This window comes from Cetorhinus maximus, chromosome 2 (genome assembly GCF_964194155.1).
Source record: "Cetorhinus maximus chromosome 2, sCetMax3.hap1.1, whole genome shotgun sequence".
Lineage (NCBI taxonomy): Eukaryota > Metazoa > Chordata > Chondrichthyes > Lamniformes > Cetorhinidae > Cetorhinus > Cetorhinus maximus.
The window spans coordinates 11,597,085-11,620,801 of record NC_135880.1 but is presented as its reverse complement, the minus strand read 5'-3'; the positions used below and the strand labels follow the sequence as shown (position 1 = coordinate 11,620,801).

General features: G+C 44.2%; 1 protein-coding gene across 4 annotated transcripts in view; it reads right to left on the bottom strand.

Annotated features, from left to right (window-relative positions):
• Positions 1 to 23,717, bottom strand: part of htt (huntingtin) — a 231,156-nt gene that overhangs the window by 71,643 nt on the left and 135,796 nt on the right. For 3 of the 4 annotated variants that reach the window (XM_078561165.1, XM_078561173.1, XM_078561194.1), the window contains 9 exons: positions 22,073 to 22,151; positions 20,245 to 20,406; positions 17,799 to 17,854; positions 17,457 to 17,605; positions 11,376 to 11,512; positions 8,371 to 8,394; positions 5,638 to 5,754; positions 4,012 to 4,134; positions 932 to 1,170 (listed from right to left, as the gene is read on the bottom strand). In XM_078561165.1, the coding sequence (XP_078417291.1) occupies positions 932 to 1,170; positions 4,012 to 4,134; positions 5,638 to 5,754; positions 8,371 to 8,394; positions 11,376 to 11,512; positions 17,457 to 17,605; positions 17,799 to 17,854; positions 20,245 to 20,406; positions 22,073 to 22,151 (1,086 nt within the window). The remainder of the gene's footprint in view (positions 1 to 931; positions 1,171 to 4,011; positions 4,135 to 5,637; positions 5,755 to 8,370; positions 8,395 to 11,375; positions 11,513 to 17,456; positions 17,606 to 17,798; positions 17,855 to 20,244; positions 20,407 to 22,072; positions 22,152 to 23,717) is intronic. The other variant, XM_078561183.1, reaches the window with a different exon arrangement.

Below are 23,717 nucleotides of genomic sequence, written 5' to 3'. Positions count from 1 at the left end.
GTACTAACAATCCAAAGGATTTCACACAGGAGAAATTAGCGTTGAACAGTAGAAGTAGGAGAAGGGATAGCTTAAAGCATTTGAAGAGATGAGTTACAAGAAGTCTTTTAAAGACAGACAATGGAGCTGGGGTGTTTAGGGAGGAGAGTGGGGCCAAAATGATTGACAGTTAGACCATCAAAGGCAGAGCTTCCAATAATGTCAATGGCAAAATGGTCTCCCAGCAACTCTGATTCTCTTTCCCCATGAAGATGATGCCTGACGTCTGCTGGGCCCCACCCTGCAAGAGGATGGTCCAAAATCAGCAATCCTGCTGCTCCTGGGAGCTATGTAAAAGATGCTCCTCCATTTACCTGAGATCTTCGTCCATTGAGAGCAGCTAAAATGCAGATGATTAGTACCTGATATATCTAATCGTATGCTACTATTTCAAACTCTAGGTGTTTCAAAAACATATTACGAAGTGTAAAGTCCAAATATTACGTTTCTTAATGGAACAAATATTTGGTTTTACTATGCAAGGGGGCTTTGGGTATCTTGCACAACAGTCCACAATTTTGTTTTAGGAAAATCTGACTTGCATCTCTCACATATCTCTCTAAATGCTTGACATACAATGAAATACTTTGAAATGCAGTCACCATTATTAACGTGACAGCTACTTTGCACACAGCAGGGACTCTCAAATAGCTAAAATCACTTGTTAATTTACTTTTAATGCATAGTAGGTTCGGTTTGACGTCGCATTGAATACATGGCATCTCAAACAATGCGGCACTCCCTCAATAGTGCATCACAATGTCAGTCTATGCACACGGTGTTGGACTGGGGCCGGAACCTATGTCCTTTGACCCGGAGGTAGAAGCAGCAACCTGAGTGTGTTTGCTACACTGCCTTGTCACTTTACTAGAACTTAGCAAGCCATGAGTACCTGGCAAAAGTTTCTTCTGGTAGATGTTTGTTCTGTGTCTCTTCATCTTGCTCCTTTGGTGGGATGATCTGATTCCCTCGGTCCCTCAACATGCTTATGTTCTGGCAGGAAATCAAATAAGGGGACAAGGCCAATTCCTGAATCCGCGACAGGACAATATCCTCGGTGGACTGAGAAATAAGGACACGCAGGATAGCTAGGATGCCCGATATCCAAAGCTGAACTGTTCCTACTGATGCCTATAAAAGAAACAGTTTCCAATTATTACTCCCTTGGTACACTTTTGCGAGGGAAAAACAATTATCTTTTGACTTCAAGATTTCAGAAGTCATATTCACAAATTGAACACGGTGCCTGCTTTCTGAATGGAGTAACAGCCAACAACTACTCCCAACCAACTCCGATACAAGTGTAGGGTCTTTGCACCTAAAGCAACACAGCAACTCAACCTCAGGCCTCAATAAATAATTTTCATTTATATCATGCCTTTAACATATTAAAGTGCCCAAGGCTGCTTCACAGGAGTGTTATGGAACAAAGCTCGACACCAAGCCACGTAAGGAGATGTCAGGTCAGATGGCCAAAAGCTTGGTCAAAAGTTGTAGGTTTTAAGGACTGTTGTAAAGGGGAAAGAGAGGAAGATAGGTGGAGAGACATAGGACAGCAATTTCAGAGGTGAGTGCCTAGGCAGCTGAAAGCACAGCTGCTAATAGTGTAGTAACTAAAATTAGGAATGCTCGAGGACTGAACTTGCAGAGCGGAGGATCTAGAAAGCTTGCAGGGCTGAAGAAATTACAAAGCTGGGAAGGAGTGAGGACATAAAGCAATTGAAAAATAAGGAATTTTAAATGAGAGTTTTAAGCTCAAGACGTTGCTTGACTGAGAGGCACTACAAATGAGAGCAGAGGGTGGATGGGTGAAAGATCCAAGTTTGTGGATGACAGAATGTGAGAGACCAGCCAGCAGTGCATTTGAAAAGTCAAGTCTAGAAGTAATGAAGATTTCTAAAGCCATGCAGAGTGGCTTTTTTTAAAAATTCATTCATGGAATGTAGGCATCACTGGCTAGGCCAACATTTATTGCCCATCCTTAATTGCCCTTGAGAAGATAGTGGTGAGCTGCCTTCTGGAGCTGCTGCAGTCCACGTGCTGTCAGGGAGGGAGTTCTGGGATTTTGACCCAGCGGCAGGGAAGGAACTGCGATATATTTCCAAGCCAGGATGGTGATTGGCTTGGAGGGAAACATCCGGGTGGTGGTGTTCCATGTGTCTGCTGCCCTTGTCCTTCTAGATGGTAGCATTTGTGGGTTTGGAAGGTACTGTCTAAGGAGCCATGGTGAGTTCCTGCAGTTCATCCTGTAGATGGTACACACTGCTGCTACTGTGCTTCAGTGATGGCGTGAGTGAATGTTTGCGAATAGGGTTCCAATCAAGCAGGCTGCTTCATCCTGGATGATGTTAGGAGATAGAGATAGTTTAATTTGTATTTGTGGGTGTTAGGGATGAGTTTTAGCTTTAATGTTCAAGTTTAATTTGTATTTCTGTATCTGTGTTAAGAAAAGGTCAAGTAGAGTTTTAGTTTCACGTTAAAAGGTGCCTGCATTTCTAATGAGGGTCTACGGCTGTCAGAGGAGTTAAGCAAACACAAGAATAGAATGACTGGACTGATGCCCAGCAACAGGGGTCCAGGGAGGCAGGTCCCTCCCACTGACACACTCAGGACAAACAACGTTTTTGAGTTGTTTTGAAGACAGCTGCCAGGCAGAAGGCGCATAGAAGGCTCAGACAGCCAGTTCGAAGCTAAAGCTGGTTGAAAGTAGCTGCCAGGGAGAGACTGGAGCAAAGGGGACAGACAGCCAGTCCCAAGCTAAGGAAAAAAGTCCCCAAAAATCCAGGGAGTGGAAGAGGAGAAAGTCCCAAGCAGACCTTCTAGTCAAAGGAAGGACAGGAACCTGAAAAAGGTCCTGTTAAGTGAAGTTAAGAGTGAGGGGCAGAGAAAGGCTCCAAGCTTCAAACTTAAAGTTCCAAGCTGCAGGAAGCAGAGTCAAAGTGACATAAAGGCTTGTGAGACATCAGAAGGTCCAAAGAGGCAACTGAAGGCCTGTAACTCTGCAATAGGCATGGGAAGCAGTGGTGTACTGTTGGCAGCTGAGTCAGTGAGTGAGTGTGCGTGGAAGACAGCTTGAGCGCATGTGGTGACCCAGGGGAGAGGAACATTGGAAGGAGAGTTCGAAACTCTGGAGGCGGACCCTTACGGAAGGCGTCTGAGAGAAAGGGTCGGTTTGGGAGAAGCTTCCAAGGTGAATTCTTGGAGAGTGGAGATTGGAAACCCTTGTGTGACAGGCGGAGTTCATTGAGACTGGTTGGCTCACAGTGTGACAAGCATCTTGGGTTGGGGGGGGGTGGGCCAGCATGGTGTGATAAGCATCTGGGGGGCACAGGCAGTGGAGGAGAGATCCATAGCATCTGGAGTGGCATCTGTCACTTGGTTTCAGAGTGTGGTGTGTCTGACCACAGGTCGCCAATGCGTTTACATGGACTGTACTTACTGTGAACATTACAGTATAAGATAGCTTTTGTAGTTTGTATTATCCTTACAAATCTGTATATATCTGTAAAGGCAATAGTTGTGAGTGAAGGAGCATTGTAATATAGTTCGTCTTTTCTTATTCAATAAATGTTTTCTGCTTTTGTTAAAAGTTCACTAGCTGACTCTGGTGACTCTGTTCAGTAGCTACTCTCCATGTATCTAAACAAACCAAAGAAAGTTAGGATCTAAGGAGCTGGGTTCCACCCTGGGATCAGGTTTGTCCAGTAGTAACCTCAGTTGGGGATCATAACAATGCAGTCAAGCTTCTTGAGTGTTGTGGGAGCTGCACTCATCCAGGCAAGTGGAGAGTATTCCATCACACTCCTGACTTGTGCCGAGCAGATGTGGACAGGCACTGGGGAGTCAGGAGGTGAGTTATTCGCCACAGGGTTCCTAGTCTCTGACCTGCTCTTGTAGCCACAGTATTTATATGGCTAGTCCAGTTCAGTTTTTGGTTAATGATAACCCCCAGCTTATTGACAGTTGGCTTACCAGGGTGACAGGCATTGCAAACATACTCTTCAGCAACATGTCGACAGGTCGCAGCGATGAGGGTGCCACTGTCTCAAAGAGTGTATTCAGCACCCCTAAGGCCTCGTGTGAATCAAGATGCATCTACCACAAACAAAAACAGGCAATGATGCAACTACATTTATATCCACTCTTTCCGCAAGATGGAAAATTGAGCTCAACTTCATTGAGTCAGCTTCCAAAATTTGCAAGTTTAATCATTCCTACAAATACCCCCACGCCTTGTTCCTCCTTACCCTTGCAACCTCCTTCTGCCCATTCGAACCAAGCTTGCTCTCTCAGATCTTCCAACTCTGGGCTACTGCGGGACACCTCTTTCCCTCACCATCAGGGAGAGGGTCTTCAGTCATTACACTTCTGTACTTTGGAATATTTTTTAACCCTTAAATCTTGCTCAAACTTTCTATCTTCAATAGTAGGCTCAAAGTTTTATACTGCATTTGACTCCCCCCCACCAATGAAGAACTGTGGGGGTGTCTCACTATGTAGAAGGAACTGTGTGCATTAGATAGTTGTACTAGTACCCTGCAGGGGCCTAGAGTTTCTGCTTGACTGAGCTGGTTTCATCGGCACAATTCACAGAAGGCTGTGTAATTTTCTACAAAATTTATATTCCACTTAACTCGAGTTTCTACAATTTTTTGCCCTAGTTTTAACAAAATTCTCTGGAAGCAAGCCCCACCCACAAAATTGGCTACTTGCCCAGAGCGAATTAACCCTCATTGGGGATTCCGGGAATGGTGACCCTTTGCAGGCCTTTAGGAATGCTTTAAAAATTAAACCGGCTCTTTTGGCCACTTTTGACCAAAGAAACTAAAGGGTACGTTTTAATAACTTTTAAATGTGACTTTTGTTTTAATTTACTTAAGAAACTGACCCCAATATCACTAGAAAATAAGTGCGTTTTTTTTTAAAACAGTGACTTTCACTGATGTAAACCGGATTAGAGAGGTGTGGTGGATTGGCGACGAGTAAAAATACTTTGTTTTCTCTAACAAACCTATTTCAGTTGCTTTAACAAAACTTCAAGCTGCCACTTAAGGGAAAATTTTAAAGCAAATTTTTAAAAAATGCTTCAGCACGCTGCCCGATTGCGCTGGGCCATGGTAGATTTTGCATTCGATGCTAATAAAAAGCAGTTTCAGTGGAAACTCAAGAAGAAAGTTTTAAAACAGACGCAATTTGCACCAGAATTGGCAGCTGCGCCCAAAATGGAAACACTAAACCTGGATTTTTACATAGAATTTACAGCAGAGCAACAGGCCATTCAGCCCAATTAGCCCTTGCTGTTATTTATGCTCCACTCAAGCCTCCTCCCACTCATCTTCATCAAACTCCATCAGCATATATCCTTCTATTCCCTACCTGTTTATCTCACTTCCCCCCTTAATTGCATCCATTGCTCTCCCCAACTATCCCTCGTGGTGATGAGCTCCACATTCTCACCACTGTCTGGGTAAAAATCCTTTCTGCGCCTCTGCATGCATTACAAAACCAAACCACGAGGCACAAAGAAAAGCACGTGGAACAGTACGAGCCGCTCACGAATCTTTTTGCCGCAGAGTCTCCTTATATGCCTGTCTGTACCTGTTGTTTAGCCAGCAACGGTAGAATCATGTCAGCTATCTGACGGGAGAGGCGTTTCCATTTATCCTCATTCTCCTTGTGACACTGTTGCAACACCAGGATCAACATCTCCAGGACCTGCAATAACCAAAAAAAAAAAAATGCAGCAGTTAACATTATTCTTTCCACCTGCCCTGCATTTACGTGTCACTGTTCGAGAGATACGAGAGTCTGAGGGAGAGTTCAAATGGCGGTTTTCCCCCCTTCTCACAGGAAATGTAGGGATGGAAAGGGGAGGGGAGGGAAGAAAAAAAAACCCTGAACTTAAAAACTTCCCGCTGCTTTTACACTGACGCTTGTTGAATTGGGGTTGATAGAGGCCAGTTTTTAATCCTCACCCTTTGTTTGCACCATATACAAGGCAACTTTAATTTATGTGATGCCTTTAACATAGTGAAATGTCCCAAATGCTTCACAGGCACACCATCAAATAGAATTTGACACCATGCCACATAAGGAGATATTAGGACAGGTGATTCAAAGCATGGAGCAAGAAGTAGGTTTTAAGGGACATTTTGAAAGAGCTGTGAGGGATAGGGAGGTGAGATTCAAGGAGGTAATTTCCAATGATTAGGGCCTTGCCATCTGAAGTGAAGGCCACAATGGCGGAGTGATGAAAACTGGGAATGCACAGGGACCAGAATTGGAAAAGCGCAGATATCCAGGAACAGGCCATTCAGCCACTCGAGCTTGTTCTGCCATTCAATTAGATCATGGCTAATCTGCACTTCAACTTGATAAGCCTCGATACCCTTAATTAACAAAAATGAATCGATCTCAGTCTTCAACATTTTAGTCGACTCCTGGCATCCACAGCCTTTTGGGGCAGAGTTCCAGATTTCCAATACCCTTTATGTGAAAAACAGCTTTTTGCAACTAAACCCAATTATCAGAGTCTATGAAACATTCCTCCAGTCAGAGGAAAAGGAAGAGGCTATTCAGCCCTTCTATCCTGTTCTACTATTATTACATCACGGCCGATCTATATGCTAACTCCATTTACCAGCCTCAGTTCCATATCCCTTTACGCACTTAAATGGCAAAAAGCTTTCAGTTTGTCTTGAACATTTTTAATCAACCCAAAATCCACAGCTTTGTCCAAGAAGTGTGTTCAGAATTTCCACTGCACTTTAGGTGAGAGTGCTTCAGGATTTCATGGCCTTGATATAATTTTACACTTAAATCCCCTTGTTCTGGATTCTAAATCTGATTCTCTTGCCAGTTTGAGAACTTTAGACCCAGTTTTGTGCAAGCACAAATCTGCCAACAGGATAAGAAAGTTGACTTAGTTGCAAAAACAAGAAGAGTCCATGAACCATTCTCCCTGAATCGCAAATTAACGGAGTTTCCGGCGCTCAACAGACTCAGTCAATAGTCAATCTAAAGGTGGGAGAACATATTTATTACCTGAAGAGGGAGGAACAGTGGGAAGAGGAGAGAGCAAAGGATGTTTTCTTCTGAAGATTCTGTGTTCCTGCCACCTCCAACCTCCACCCAAACAAACACGTAGGAGGGTTGATCAGTAAGTTCGCAGATGACACAAAAATTGGTGGGGTGGTAAATAGTGAGGAGGATAGCCTTAGATTACAGGAGGATATAGACGGGCTGGTCAGATGGGCTGATCAGTGGCAAATGGAATTTAATCCGGATAAGCGTGAGGTGATGCACTTGGGCAGGACAACCAAGGCACGGGAATACACTATGAATGGTAGGACCCTGGGAAGTACCGAGGATCAGGGGGACCTTGGTGTGCATGTCCACCGGTCGGTCCCTTAAGGTAGCAGGACAGGTAGATAAGGTGGTTAAGAAGGCATATGGGATACTTGCCTTTATTAGCCGAGGCACAGAATATAAAAGCAGGGATGTTATGCTGGAACTGTATAAAACGCTGGTTAGGCCACAGCTAGAGTATTGCTAGCAGTTCTGGAATCCGCATCATCGGAAGGATGTGATTGCACTAGAGAGAGCGCAGAGGAGATTTACTGGGATGTTGCCTGGGCTGGAGAGTTTTAGTTATGAGGAGAGATTGGATAGACTGGGGTTATTTTCCCTGGAGCAGAGGAGATTAAGGGGGAACATGATTGAGGTATATAAAATTATAAGGGGCGTAGATAAGGTAGACGATAAGGAACTTTTCCCCTTGGTGGAGGGATCAATAGCCAGGGGGCATAGATTTAAGGTAAGGGGCAGGAGGTTTAGAGGGGATGTGAAGAAGAATCTTTTCACCCAGAGGGTAGTGGGAATCTGGAACTCGCTGCCTGAAAGAGTGATAGAGACAGAAACCCTCATAAATTTTAGTAGTATTTGGACGTACACTTGAGATGCCAATGGCATACAAGGCTATGGGCCTAGTGCTGGAAAATGGGATTAGAATAGTTAGGTCCTTGTTTGACCGGCGCAGACTCAATGGGCCGAAGGGCCTTTTTCTGTGCTGTAGACCTCTATGAGAATCATTATGACTGACATTGTATTTCAGGGCCAATGATTTTTTAAATGCACGCAGTTACAGTACAACACCAGGCACCCCCAGGTCAGCAATTTACAATGGGCAGGAGCAGTACAGAGCTCCCACTGGACTTAACCATCAACTCAGCGAGAGGTCCACAAACAGGTCAAATTCAACACTGTTTCTGAATGCTGAAAAGCTTGTCACAACAATTTTAATCATATAAGAATTAAACCTGCAATTCTTACCATTTCAAGATGTTTACTGCAGCTCTATTTAAAAAAAGAAAACTATGTTTATTAGAGCATTTGGGCTAACAAGACATGACAATTGCTACACTGCAATTCTAATGAGCTGGAGCCACTGTGAAGTTATCACTCAGCTCCATGCTATTCATTGTTCTTTCATAAGTGCAGGAAGTTAATCTGTCTAAATCAGCAACATTTCAAATACTTAAAACAGGCATAGAAGTGGGACTTGGAATGAGACATGCAACTGATGAAGCAGAGGCCAGACTATACACCAGGAACACAACGGTACGAAACACAAACAGGAAATGGTGGAGATAGCAGGTCCGTGAGCACTTCAACAAGAGATAGTCTACACCAGAATCGTCAACCTTACATGTGTAAAAGGTCTACACCCAGAAGATTAATTATCAGTTCTATATGCAGCTGCTGACAGATGTGCTGCGCATTTCCAGCATTTCCAGATCCAATTCCAGATCCTTAGCATATGCAGGGGTATTTTTTAAGTCTCTGCAGATGGAAAGCAAGGGAAGTGAGGGGGACAGCAGGCCCGGTAACAAGATCAATAAGGATGGCACACAGTAAGTACAGAACTAAACATTCGAGCCGTAGAGTTATGGAAACATCCAAGGGACATCTGAACATGAAGCACCTGTATGGGTAGGTTGTAAAGTAAGGGAGTAGATCAAAAAGCCTTTTAGGATGCTGGGAGGTAATGCTAAAGTGATCTCCAAGCATTACTCTCCACTTTTGAGTTTTTCTCTCCCCGTGGACTGGTGACTGAGAGTCACGCAGGAGGGCAAATGGAAAAGAGGCAATCGTTTTTCATACCTCCCAAGTTCCACTAAATTTGGACAAATTAGAGATAGGGAGACAGCTACTTTCTGATGTAACCGATGCACAATGAATGAAGCCCAAATGCTGTACTGATTAATAAAACATGCGTAAGAAATAAGACTAGCAGTGGAGGAACAATTAGATATGATTCACAGGTAAAGATTAACTTTCCCCAGTCTTGGTGCGAGTGCGCCAGGATCCAAGTTAAGGCTATGGAGGAATTAAGATGGGATGAAAACAGACCGAGAGAGGGGAAAGAAGAGGTTGGAACACAAGCCATACACAACACAAAAAACAATAAATCATTTAGACTTCAGGAATACATGGCTGAAGAGGAAGGTGAAGAGAACAGAGACGTGATCATAAATGTATGTAAAGAGAAGGTACAGAAAAGGATGATGCCATCAGTTGCAGGCCACTCAACAACTGCCTAACTCAGACACCCCACCTCCCCATTTCTATGACACTCCTTCATCTGTTATTTTAATGAAGATATTGACTGGTTTAGAATGAGGGTCTAAACATGAGTTTTAATAAAAAAAACAGAGAGGAATGTTTCACAATTGGGTTAAGTGTCCGCGCTTTAATATTGCATATAGCTTGTATAGTAAATCAAGTTGTGTGTGGGGCTGTCACTGTACATTTCTGACCAGGCATTCAGTTCCAAGAGGAAAATTGCTTTATTACTTGATCAGCTGTAATCAGCGTAAGGTTCAATACAAAGAGTCACTGTTGGTGACTGAAAGGAGTGGGTAATTATGATTTTGTCAAAAGATAGACCACGGGGCATTTTTTCATTTAACTTCCAAAAAAGTTAAAAAAAGACTTTTTATTCCTTTTTATGGCTTGTTAACAGATGCAGAAACAATGTCAAACTAGGTCAGTTCTGGGCCACATGCTTCAGGAAGGATATATTAGCTTTGGAAGGGGTGCAGTGCATTCACCACAATGACACTGGGGTTAAAGGGCTCAGTTGTAAGAATGGGTTCGGACTGTATTTACTTGCATATAGATTAGGGGTGATGTAATTAAGGTGTTCAAAATGATTACAGGATTTGATTGAGTAAAGAGGGAAAAACTATTCCCTCTGGTGGGGTAATCCAGAATAAGTGGGGGTGGGGGGGGGAGACACGTAACCTGAAAATTAGAGTCAGGCCATTCAGGGGCAATATCAGGAAGCATTGCTTCATATGAAGGGAAGTGGAAATCTGGAACTCTGTTCCCCCTAAATGCTGTCGAGGCTGGGGAGTCAACTGAAAATTTCAAAATTGGGTTTGCTAGATTTTTGTTAGATAAAGGTATTAAGGTTTGCAGAACCAACAAAGGTACATAACATTCATCAACTTCCAACTTCTCCTCAGCCTTTCCAACAACTACTAGGCACAAGTTAGGAGTGTGATGGAATACTCCCCATTGGCCTGGATGAGTGCAGCTCTAACAATACTCAGGAACTCAACACCATCCAGGACAAAGCAGCCACACGATCAGCACCATCCATCAATGTAAACATTCACTCTCTCCAATATTAACACACAGTAGCTGCAGTGTGTACCATCTACAAGGTGCAATGCAGCAACTCGTCAAGGCTTCTTCAATGGCACCTTCCAAACCCACGACCTTTACCATCCAGAAGGACAAGGGCAGCAGTGAATAGAAACCCCAACTCCAAGTTCCCCTCTAATTCACACACCATCCTGACGTGGAACCATATCATCGTTCCTTCAATGTCGCAGGGACAAAATCCTGGAACTCACTCCCGAGTGTTGTGGGAGTACCTTTACCTAATGCACTAAGGCAGTGGCTCACCACCACTTTCTCAAGGGGATGGGCAATAAATGCCGGTCTTGCAAGTGATGCTCACAGCCCATGAATGAATAAATAAAGAAAAACTGAATGGCAGAACAGGTTGGAGGGGTTGAACTGACTCCTATTTCTGTGTCACCGGTTCAACGCCCTGGGGGATGGCATACAACACCATTGTGCACTATGGTTTCATCCAGCTTTCAATGACACCACATAATCTTGGCTCAATCCATAGATTACAGTCCAAAGCACTGCAAAGGTTGGGGAAATAGGAAGGGGGAAGGTGGGGGGATGGGGGAAAATGGGGTGGGGGGGTGGTGGAGGGGGTTGTAGCATTGCTTTTAGGAAAAATAAGTTGGATGTACCTGGTGGTATTGGATGAGTCTCAGCAACATGGAAACCACTACTTCCTTCTGTGTGTCCAGTTCCTTGCCAGCATCAGCTTTATTGGTCCCTCGCAGAACAAACAGATCATGAACTATAGGCTGTAGCGCCGGGATTGCTATTGCAAAGTACAAAAGGAAATTTGTCCACTGAAATCGTAAAAATGGTTCAAAAATAAGCATAGGCTCTTCAACAAAGAAAAGGCACATTCGATTGGTCCCTTGATTGAGAGGGTTGTCCAATAATGAAAGACTAAGCAAATTAAGTCCATATTCTCTGGAGTTTAGGAGAACAAGAGGTAACCTCATTGAAACATACAAAAATCAGAAGGGGTTTGACAGGATAGACAGCTGTATATTTTCCCTGTCTGGAGAATCTAGAGCATGGGGGCACAGCCTCAGGATAAGAGGTCGATTATTTGGAATGGAGATTAGGAGAAATTTCTTCACTCAAAGGGTTGTGAATCTTTGGAAGTCCCTACCCCAGAGGATAATGGATTCTCCATCGTTGAATATTTTTGCTACCTCAGGAAATCAAGGAATATAGGGAGCGGGTGGGAAACTGAACTTAAAGCCAAAGCTCAGCTACGATCGTATTGTATGGCGGAACAGGCTTGATGGACAGTATGGTCTACTCCTGATCCTATTTCTTATGTTCCTAAAGATTTTGAACAATAATTAAGCAAACAGTCTGAAATTGAGCAAAAATGGAAATTCTGAAAACTGAGAGCAAGTCCACCAGCATCTGCAGAATGTTAGCAGCGATACAGTCTTGGAACCATATCTCTCAAGGCTGAAATTTTTCTTTTACAGAATGGAAGGATTTGGCATTAACTGTACATTTGGATGCTAATCTAGGATTTTTTTTAAAAAGGTCATAAGTTCACCTTGGAACTATCAGCACACAGACCTCTCCCAAGAAATCACCTGAACTATATGGTGCTTGAGAAGGAGTTGCTTGTTTGTTTTGAACTGCAAAGAACTTTAATGAAAAGATGGAAGGCAAAAGGCAATCACACGGCAGAGGCAAGCCTGAAGTTTGAACCTGTGGTTTTGCTTTCAGTTTTGTTGGGGGGCAAGCTGAGGAAGGAAGGCTACCTTTCTGGCTCCCTCTCTCTACATTGCCCAAAATTGCGTGTGGCTATCAACCTGTAGCCAAAGAACCCTCATCTGAGTGTAACTGGTCTACATTTGGGCCTGCAAAGCTGAGACCAGTTGGTGAGAACTCCCAGGCGTCCACTGGTACCAGCTGCCCGTCTTCACACGAGGGAACTCATGGTCAACAGCGTCCAGACCCTGCGGTCTTTATCCTTTATTCTATAACACCCATCCTCCAAAGCCCATCTCTGCAGAGAGACTCTATTTGTTTGTCCTTTGTCTGTGTGTGTGTGTCTGTGTATGTGTGTGCATCTGTATCTGTATGTGCGTGCACTGGGAGAATTCTTTAGGAAGAGATAGATAGTTATGCTTCCCGATTACAATTTGCGTTAGCCAGTACTTGCAACTTAAAGAAGTTTTGCTTTAAAGTAAATTAATTGTTCTGGGTTTTTTGAAAGAAGCCCTGTCAGAGTCTCTTTTCTTCTGGGCACTAGAAGCATAGGTACACAATTGGCCATTTGAGTGAGAAAATTAAACACTGAAGTCAATGTTCCGGCCTGCGAGTAGTGGGGCTTGATAATTTGCACACTCCTCCCATCTCATTCGTAACATAAATTGGGGGCTCTTGTGGCATTTGAAATGTAGCAGGTGATTGGACACGAAATAATAATTGGTAAGGGACAGAAGGACGGAGACCGGGTTTCTTATACATTGGTAAACTAAAATAGTATTGGAGGTTGCTAAGACTTTTCTACGAATGGAAAATGTAACCTAAACTGACTTACAAGAAGTAACCAAGACTCAGCTAACGGAATTGGCAGATAAATTGGAGCTAGAATTATCCCTAGGGGCAGGAAAGCTGACATAGTTGAGGTAATGGCACGACATTTGAACTTGGAAGGGATACAAGACAGACCACGTCCTCTAGGGGGTGAGTCAATTGAATTGGCTGAGATTCAGTTGCAAGTGAAAAAACTTGAATTGGAGGCGAAGGAAAAAGAACAAGAAAGAGAATTGGAATTGAGAAGGTTAGAGGCAAAAGGAAAGAGAGAGAGCATTTCAAAAGGGAGCAAGCAGAAAGGCAGGGGCGAGAAAGGGAGTGAGATAAGACAAGAGAACTTAACCCCCAGAGAGAGAAGTTAGCAATAGAGGAAAGAGACATGTAACAAGAAGGGAATACAGGCTTAAAAGGCTGGGCTTTAAAAATGAGGCCTGATATAGGGGAAGTTCTGATGATGAACAAACCTCGAACCCAAAGCCCAGTGGAGAGATGTTTAAGTTTGTACAAGCCCTCCCAAAGTTTGAGGAAAGGGATGTAGAGGCATTCTTTATTTCATTTGAAAAAGTGGCTAAGCAAATGAATTGGCCAAAAGAAATCTGGACGTTGCTCTTACAGAGTAGGTAGGTGGTTAGAGTGCATGAGGTTTACGCTTCACTTTCAGAAGGGGTTTCTGTGGATTATGATACAGTAAAAATGGCTATTCTGAGTGCGTATGAGTCAGTCCCTGAGGCACACAGGCAGAAATTTCAGAATATAAGGAAACAGCCTGGACAAACCTATATTGAGTTTGAGAGGGTAAAGCAGAGTAATTTTGACCGTTGGATACGGGCAATAAAGGTAGAGACAACATATGGAGCTCTTAGAGAAATAATTCTCCTGGAAGAATTGAAAAATTCACTTCTTCCAGTAATTAGAACCCATGTTGAAGACCAGAGGGTTACAACAATGAGACTGGCAGAAATATAGAAGATGGGAAGGTGAAAGAAAGGCAAGTAGCCAGGGAAGAGAAAGAACAGCTGGGAATTCCCTGGAAACTCCTCCTCAGGCCAGAAAGGAAGGTGCTGAGGGTGGAAGTGATATTCGGAAGCCTAAGTGTTTCCATTGTAACAAGGTGGGACATGTTCGTGCAGAGCGCTGGAAGTCGCGTGGGAAATCCATTGGGAATTATTGGGGTTGCGCAAGGGCGATTCAGGAAAAGGAACCCTGACTGAATGTAAACAGATCAAGTTGCAGCGCTAACTGCAGCTGTGAAACTGAGTGTGAATACTGCTGTGAGTTCAGGGGAGGTGAATGAGATACATGAGAGTTATAAAGAATTTTTGTCAAGAAGACAAGTAACCCCTTATCCCTCAAATGAGACAGCTAAACCTATAATCATCTTAAGAGATACAGGAACCACCCAAAAACTTTTGCTGGGAAAGGCATAACTTTCCCACCAAAGAGCTTGTTAAAAGCCAAAGTTTTAGTCAATGGTGTTGGAGGGGAGTATATACCTGTACCTTTGTACCGGGTGCACTTGGAATGTGACCTATTGTCTGGGACAGTGACGGTAGGGATTGTTCAGAAGTTACCCGTAGATGGAGTTGATATACTCCTGGGAAATGATTTAGCTAGAGTGAAGGTGGTAGCTTCTCCCATAATTACAGAAGGACCAAGTAAGGTTAAAGGGACAGAGCAGTTACAGGAAAAGGTTCCAGGAATTTTTCATTTGTGTGTGATGACCCGAGCAATGGCTAAGCAAAGTCCATCATCAAAGGTCAAAGTGATACTACAGTCAGATATTTGGCTGGCTGAAACTTTCTTTAAAGACTTAGATAATCCAAAAGAGATGTTTAACAAATCTTGTCTTGTTGAGGCTCAGCAAGCTGATCCAGAATTAAGTAAGACAGCAGAATCAGCTCAAACCGAAGCTGAGGCTAAAGAAGTTTCAGAATATTATTATATTAAAAATGGAATTTTAATGAGGAAGTGGAGACCTCCTCACAGACCTGCAGATGAGGAGCAGATGCTTGATCATCAGGTAGTGGTACCACCCAAACATCATAAAGCGATATTACGGATAGCATATGAAATTCCTATGGCAGGACACGTAGGGATATGGAAAACTCAAGTGCGTATAAACCGGCAGTTTTAATGGCCAGGTCTTCATAAGGAAGTGATGCAATTTTGTAATACCCGGCCATAACAACAGCACCTTCCACAATCTCAGGATGTCCCAAAATGTCTTACATCCGCTGAAGTACTTTTGAAGTCAGTGTGGGAAACGTTGCAGCCAATTTGGACACAGGAAAGATAAAAGTGACTAAGTAATCTATTTGTTAAATAACATTGGTTAAGTGATAAATATTGACCAGGACACCAGGGAGAGCTCCCCTGTTCTTCTTTGAAATACCTTTTACACCCACCTGAGGGGGAAGTAGGGGTCCTTAGATTATCGTCCCATCTGAAAGATGGTACCTCTGACAATACAACACTCCCTCAAGTACAGCACCAAAGATCATAGGATCAAGCCCCTAGAGCAGGGTTTGAACCCACAACCTTCTGACTTAGAGGACAGAGAGCTGCCCACTGAGCCAAAGATGACATTGGTTAAAGGTTTCACAAGGAGGTGGGCCATGTAACAGCTGTTAATTAAATCAGCATTACGTAATGCAACAGCTCTAAGCTTAAGAAAGTACAATGTACATTATAATACGTATTTTCCACAATGTTCTCATGCATTGACAGAACCAGAGGAAATTTGACTTCTAATTTTGAGAGACCATAATCCCCATTGATCAGGTTGCATTCAGCACTTCTGGCGCAGACTCCAACATATCGTACTCAAAAGGAGGTCAGAGCCAGCTGTGATTTATAACTTGCTCACATCAGCCTTACCAGTAGATATCTAAGTAACCTTGAGACCATCCCAGTTACAAATAAAATAGCCTAAGAGCAAGTCAGAAGTTGAAAACATGCACAGGCTGCAGTTTGATGGCTCTGACCACTGTAGTTAGTATCAAGCTCAGTTGGTGACATAAAGCCAAGCTACAAACTCGCTAGGAATCTCACTCATACAGAGTACAGCTTGAGTTACAAGAGCTAAAACCTGGCAAAGGAGCTTCCTGCTACCACTCCAGGAAGTTAAACCCCACTCACTGTTTTGTAGTGTTACAAATGGCTGAGGAGGAAGAATTCCAGCCCCAGGGAGCAGTCTATCGTTCCAAGCCACATTAATTAGGCTGGCTGGTTGGTCAGTCAAGCATCAACAGTGCTCTGAAGCACTATGCTGAGCCAACTCACTTTCAATCCTCCACCACATAGGTAATTTTGGAGCCAACTCTACACTAAGGAGAACTCCCTCCCAAGCCACAATCCCTCTCGGAGAAATGGTTGTGAATGCGTCCTGGATTTCTTAATAAGTTTTGAATCTATTGTATAATTACATTGAATATAACGCATAGAAATAGGCCATTTAGCCCAACCAGTCAATGCCAGCATTTATGCTCCACCCCAGCCTCTTCCCATCCTTCATCATCAACTCCAACAGCATATATCTCTGGTCCCTTGTCCCTCATATGTTTATTTAGCTTACGAGTTCCACATTCGCACCACTCTCTGGGTAAAATGTTCTTCCAAATTCCCTATTGGATTTCTTGGTGACTATCTTATATTGATGGCCTATAGTTTTGCTCCTCCCCACAAGCGGAAACACTGTGTGTCTGCTCTATCAAAACCTTCCATTATTCTAAAGACCTCCATGAGGTCACACCTCAGCCTTCAAGAGAAAAGAGACCCAGCCTGTTCATTCTTTTCTGATCTCTCATACTTGAGTTTCGAACTAAATATTTAAAGCTTCTTTAAAAAAAAACCTTGATCAGTTTTGTTGATAACAGCGTCAAAAATGTGAATTTTAATTTAATTTTACTGGGAGATCAAAGTAAAGATGTTAGGTTTTTTTTCATCAAGTAGCTTGGCTTTGAAAGTGAATTCAACACTAAATAAGGAATTGCTTATTAGACTTTCCCAACACGAAGAAAATCTGAACCAGCATTTCAGAGAATCAACACAACAGAAAACATTCTGCCATTCTGACTTTGTTATCAACACTTGTGACTGAAGAGTTTACAGCAGTTTTTGCAACACAATAAGAAAACATTTTTTAAAAAAAGCGACCAGAACGCACTGCAGGGCAGAGTCATTACCGTGTGTAACAGCTTTCCGACCACTGGCCATGATCCCATCACACAGCTGGATAATTTTGGGAATTCCAATGATTGGCTTGGAGTGATAGCGCTCATACGACAGCAACACCAGGAAGAAAAATATGTTTGGAATGATGGCCTCCGATTCCCTAAAAAAAAAATTGCAGCAAATAACAATAAGCTGTAAACCAGTGCCAATAATTACTCAAAAGGACAGTAACACAGCAAGACCAGAAGACATAAAAGGGAATTTGGGAAAAGTAAATTTGAGAACAGGTATGAGGGTTCAGATGGACCACATCAGAATGTACTAAATTAACATTGGCTATTGTCGGCACTCACCTAAACTGGCCCACCTCGATGTATTCAAACTGCTTCAGAACAAACCCAATGAATACCTACAAGTGAAAAGAAACCCAACTCTATCATATAATGGCATAAAATTTAACAGTATCTCAACTAGACATTAGATCCAACTACCCTATATCAGCGTTCATATGTCACATGGGCCCCCTCCCACCCTACTTCATTTAACCCTATCTTCTTTGTGTGTTTTGCTAGCTTCCCCTTAATTATATCTACGCTCTTCAGCTTCAGAACTCTGGCTAATGTAGTGAGTGTTAAGTTCTAACCACTCTCTGGGTAAAGAAGATTCTTCTGAATTCTTTATTGGATTTATTAGTATCTTATGTTTATAGACCCTAGATTTGGAACATCAAAGAAACCAAATTCTACTCATATGCGACCTATACAATCTCTTTTCCCCATCTGGGTCCCATGTAACGGCACAGAAGGCGGCCAGGCAGAATGATCTCAGCATGGACTATCACTTCATTGAGAGAAATTAGTGTATTGCCTTCAACACAAAAAAAAACTTGGATTGTTTTTGTTGGAGCAGAGAAGATTGAGGGGTGACCTGATCGAGGTGTACAAGATTATGAGGGGGCATGGATAGGGTGGATAGGGAGCAGCTGTTCCCCTTAGTTGAAGAGTCAGTCACGAGGGGACATAAGTTCAAAATGAGGGGCAGGAGGTTTAGGGGGAATGGGAGGAAAAGCTTTTTTACCCAGAGGGTGGTGACGGTCTGGAATGCATTGCCTGGGAGGATGGTAGAGGCAGGTTGCCTCACATCCTTTAAAAAGTACCTGGATGAGCTCTTGGCATGTCATAACATTCAAGGCTATGGGCCAAGTGCTGGTAAATGGGGTTAGGTAGGTAGGTCAGGTGTTTCTCACGTGTTGGTGCAGACTTAATGGGTTGAAAGGCCTCTTCTGCACTGTGAGATTCTGTGACATCGCTTCCTGCGAGTATTTAACAGGACACGTTACAGCACAAGAACATTCATCCGCATTTTTTTTAAAGGAAATTTCAGAAATGAAGGCTACAGATGAAGTTCCTACAACCTGGGCCTAATCTTTCTACCATCACATTTCCCTCTTCTGCTGCAACAACTTGGATTTAGATTGTGAAGATTGAAAAAAAAACAATAGGTGCATATCCAAATGGTTCACTGGGACCTCAAACAAAAAAATCCATGCACCCTTTCAAATCCTGTAGCCCCTGACACACTTTACAGCCTACAAATTGACGACAACCCCGCCTCACCCTGGTGCACCTCCTGGTTGACTGCAAACATCACCCATGATCTGGTAACTGACCCGAATGGTGAAGTCCCAGGTTTCAGCCTTCCAATGAAAATCTGGACAACCCTCAACCGCTTGAGGGCAGGCCAGGGAAGACGTGGCCGCTTGTTCCACATGAGGAACAGCTCAAATTGCGACTGTAGCCATCCAGGTCAGACTATCACCCACATAGTGAACTTCTGCCCCAAGAGATCCATTCCTGATGGCATCACAACCATTCACACTGCATCAGCTGAAGCTGTCTGAATGGGGTGCTAACCTTGACATCAAATTATAACTGCTCCCCCAACCATACGAATAAATAAATTGGGTTAAACATGTGTTGCAAGGACTAATCTTAGAGTGGCTATATGTGGTTTACATAAGTAGTGTCAGCACCCTGAGTTAGAAAGGAGAAAGGGGTCAGCAAGGCAGGCAAAGTATCTGCTCACTATCTTTTCACTACACACCTGCCCATTCCCCCACTTGTCTGATTTGCATGGGTGAATGCCACAATTGGCCTCAGTGGCAATTCCTTCCACTTCACCTGCCCACGTGAAAATAGCTTGCCGACACCTGTTGCCTGGACTCACAAGCAAGACCAGACACTCGGATGAGATGCACAGAGTCCTTGGAACTGTACCCAGAGCGTGGCTTCTCACAGTGAACAAGGGAGATTAGAAGGGTTAGCAACTCCAAATCATTTCCTGGATAGATCAAAAGCAGAACCGACAAAAGATCTTAGTAACTGGGTACCTCCCCAGTCTCACTGGAACATAATGGGAATAGGCCATTCAGCCCCTTAAGCCATTAAATTAGGCTGCAGCTGATCTTTACCACTATTCCATTTATGTGCCTTTGTTCTTGAACTAAAAGAAGGTCTGTGACATAAGAGGGCAAGGGGAAAAGAAGCTCATCATTTAAAAAAAAAAATACATTTCAAGTTTTGAGTTGTTATGGGACGATATTCTGCAGATCTTAAAATTCTGAATTGCTGCCCTCCCCAGCTTTGAGGTGGCAAATATTGGCACATTTAAAAACAAAACTGGATTACATTTAAATGAACGTTCTTTATATTTCAGCTGTCTTTAACCACCACCCCCTGCCCCCCCAACGCCAAAGTAGCTTTCCACTGAAAATTTTCCTAGCCCAAAGCAAGCACTAACCTGATCTGAATCGAGTAGGCAGTAGTTCACCCTGAGCTGGACAAGCTGAGCCAACAAGTCAAGCACTTGTCTCTGCAGATGGACTGAAGTGGTGGTGGTGTATTGCTTCAAGGCCTTGATGACCAGAGGCTCAAAGAGCCGGATGTAGTTGTGTATTGCGTTCTACAATGCAGAAAGGTACACATTAACCATGTTAGAGCGTCCCAAGGTACATCACACAAGCACGTTGGCTGTCGGTATGGGCATAACACAGCATATCCCACATTCAACAAACAGCAAGAGGCCAGCACATTTCGTGTTGCTGTCAGAGCCAGAAATGTTGGCCATGCCACCAAAACTGCTTGTTCTTCTTCAACTAGTGCCATGGATCCTCCAGGTCCAACCGAATTCAAACACACACCCTACAAGGCCTGAAGATAGAGTTCGACAAACCATGCTGAGCCAAAAGGCTAGAATGTTAGAACTATAATGGTGCACTTTGGTACAACATTGCTACGTGATCTCAAGTAATTATTAAATTTTACCTTGGGATCCTTTTTATATGATGTGGCCATCGAACGCATATAACACCAGCAACCTTTCCCCCATCCTGCTTTAACACCGGCAGCCTCTCCCCCTCCTGCTTTAACACCGGCAGCCTCTCCCCCTCCCGCTTTAACACCGGCAGCCTCTCCCCCTCCCGCTTTAACACCGGCAGCCTCTCCCCCTCCCGCTTTAACACCGGCAGCCTCTCCCCCTCCCGCTTTAACACCGGCAGCCTCTCCCCCTCCCGCTTTAACACCGGCAGCCTCTCCCCCTCCCGCTTTAACACCGGCAGCCTCTCCCCCTCCCGCTTTAACACCGGCAGCCTCTCCCCCTCCCGCTTTAACACCGGCAGCCTCTCCCCCTCCCGCTTTAACACCGGCAGCCTCTCCCCCTCCCGCTTTAACACCGGCAGCCTCTCCCCCTCCCGCTTTAACACCGGCAGCCTCTCCCCCTCCCGCTTTAACACCGGCAGCCTCTCCCCCTCCCGCTTTAACACCGGCAGCCTCTCCCCCTCCCGCTTTAACACCGGCAGCCTCTCCCCCTCCCGCTTTAACACCGGCAGCCTCTCCCCCTCCCGCTTTAACACCGGCAGCCTCTCCCCCTCCCGCTTTAACACCGGCAGCGCCTCCCCCTCCCGCTTTAACACCGGCAGCCTCTCCCCCTCCCGCTTTAACACCGGCAGCCTCTCCCCCTCCCGCTTTAACACCGGCAGCCTCTCCCCCTCCCGCTTTAACACCGGCAGCCTCTCCCCCTCCCGCTTTAACACCGGCAGCCTCTCCCCCTCCCGCTTTAACACCGGCAGCCTCTCCCCCTCCCGCTTTAACACCGGCAGCCTCTCCCCCTCCCGCTTTAACACCGGCAGCCCCTCCCCCTCCCGCTTTAACACCGGCAGCCCCTCCCCCTCCCGCTTTAACACCGGCAGCCTCTCCCCCTCCCGCTTTAACACCGGCAGCCTCTCCCCCTCCCGCTTTAACACCAGCAGCCTCTCCCCCTCCCGCTTTAACACCAGCAGCCTCTCCCCCTCCCGCTTTAACACCAGCAGCCCCTCCCCCTCCCGCTTTAACACCAGCAGCCCCTCCCCCTCCCGCTTTAACACCAGCAGCCTCTCCCCCTCCCGCTTTAACACCAGGATTTTTCTTCCTCCATTCCTAGCTTTACATTTCTTAAAACCATAATTGGGTTTTAATTTCTTTCTAAAAGCACAATTATTAAGCGCTCTTATAACCATAACATCACAGCTCATCCATTTAACGTAAACATTCTTCAACAAAAGCCTTGTACAGTTAGATGAAACAGGAAGTACCTTATCAGCTCGATGCCTGGCTACATTCGTCAGGCTGACCTTCAGCTGTGATGAAACCTTTTGCAGCACATCAAACCACCTAAAATTTCAAAAAAGCAAACACAGTATGGGACATTAACCCTCTACTTTGCACAACAGTGTGATTTTTTTTTAAAAGAAAAAGACACAAATCGGAAACTGCTTTAGACTTCAGTTTACCACTAAGCTACTACATGGAATTACACAGAATATACAGCATCGAAACGGGTCATTCATTCAGCCCAAACAGTCCATGGTGGTGTTTATCACAGAATTTATGCTCCACTCGAGCCTTCCTCCATCTTTGCTCATCTAAATCTACCAATGTAACCATGCTCCCCCATATGCTTTCCTATTAAATGAATCCAAGCTATTTGCTTCAACCACTCCCTTTGTTCACGAGTTCCACATTCTCACAATTTTCCATGAAAAGAGTTTCTTCTGAATTCCTTATTGGATTTCTTGGTGACCGTCCTTCTGGTAGCTGTCTCTTCGGAACAGGAGTAGGCCATTCAGCCCCTTGAGCCTGCTCCAATATTCAATTAGGTCATGGCTGATCATCTACCTCAACGTCACTTTCCCACACTATCCCCATATCCTTTGATGTCATTAGTCTCCAGAAATCTATCAATTTCTGTCTTGAACGTGCTCAATGATTGAGCTTACACTGCCCTCTTGGGCAGAGCATTCCAAAGGTTCACCACCCTCTGAGTGCAGAAATTCCTCCTCGGTTTTAAATGTCCCACCCCTTATTCTGAGGTTATGTCTGAACCAACAGGCTAGAGTGTTAGAACTAAAATGATGCACTTTGGTACAATATTGCTAAGTGGCCTCAAGTAATTATTAAATTTTACCTTGGGATCCTTTTCATATGATGTGGCCAGTCAAAAGAAAATAACCCCAGCGGCCTTTCCCCTCCCACTTTAACACCAGCAGCCTCTCTCCTCTGAGATTATCCCCTGGTTATAGACTCATCAGCCAAAGGAAACATCTGATCTACATCCACCCTGACAAGCCCTGTAAGAATTCTGTATATTTCAATGAGAGCATCTCTCATTCTTCAAATCTCTAGAGAATACAGACCAAGTTCCCTCAAGCTCTCCTCATAAGACAATCCTGCCATTCCAGGAATTAGTCTGGTGAACCTCTGGTACACTCCCTCAATGGCAAGTATATTCTTCCTTAGAGGAGGAGACCAAAACCGTACACAATATTTCAGGTGCGGTCTCACCAAGGCTCTATACAATTGCAGCAAGACATCTTTACTTCTGTACTCAAATCCCCTTGCGATGAAGACCAAGTTGTTGAATTCAGATCATGAACTCTCTTCTCCATTCCCACCCCCTTTCAGATCCCCCTTTTTCCAATAATTGATCATTTTAAAAATATTTTTTCAATATATTTTTATTTTCCCACCTATTTCTATTATTTTAAAATTTATTTCCATCCATTGTTTTATCTCCACCTTTTAGGCTATTTTGATCCCTTCCGCCCCCACCCCACCCCCACTAGGGCCATCTGTCACTTGCCCATCCTGCTTTCTACCCTTAATGTCACCATTAGCACATTCCTCAGCTAATATCACCACCGTCAACACCCATTTGTCCTTTTGTCTATGACATCTTTG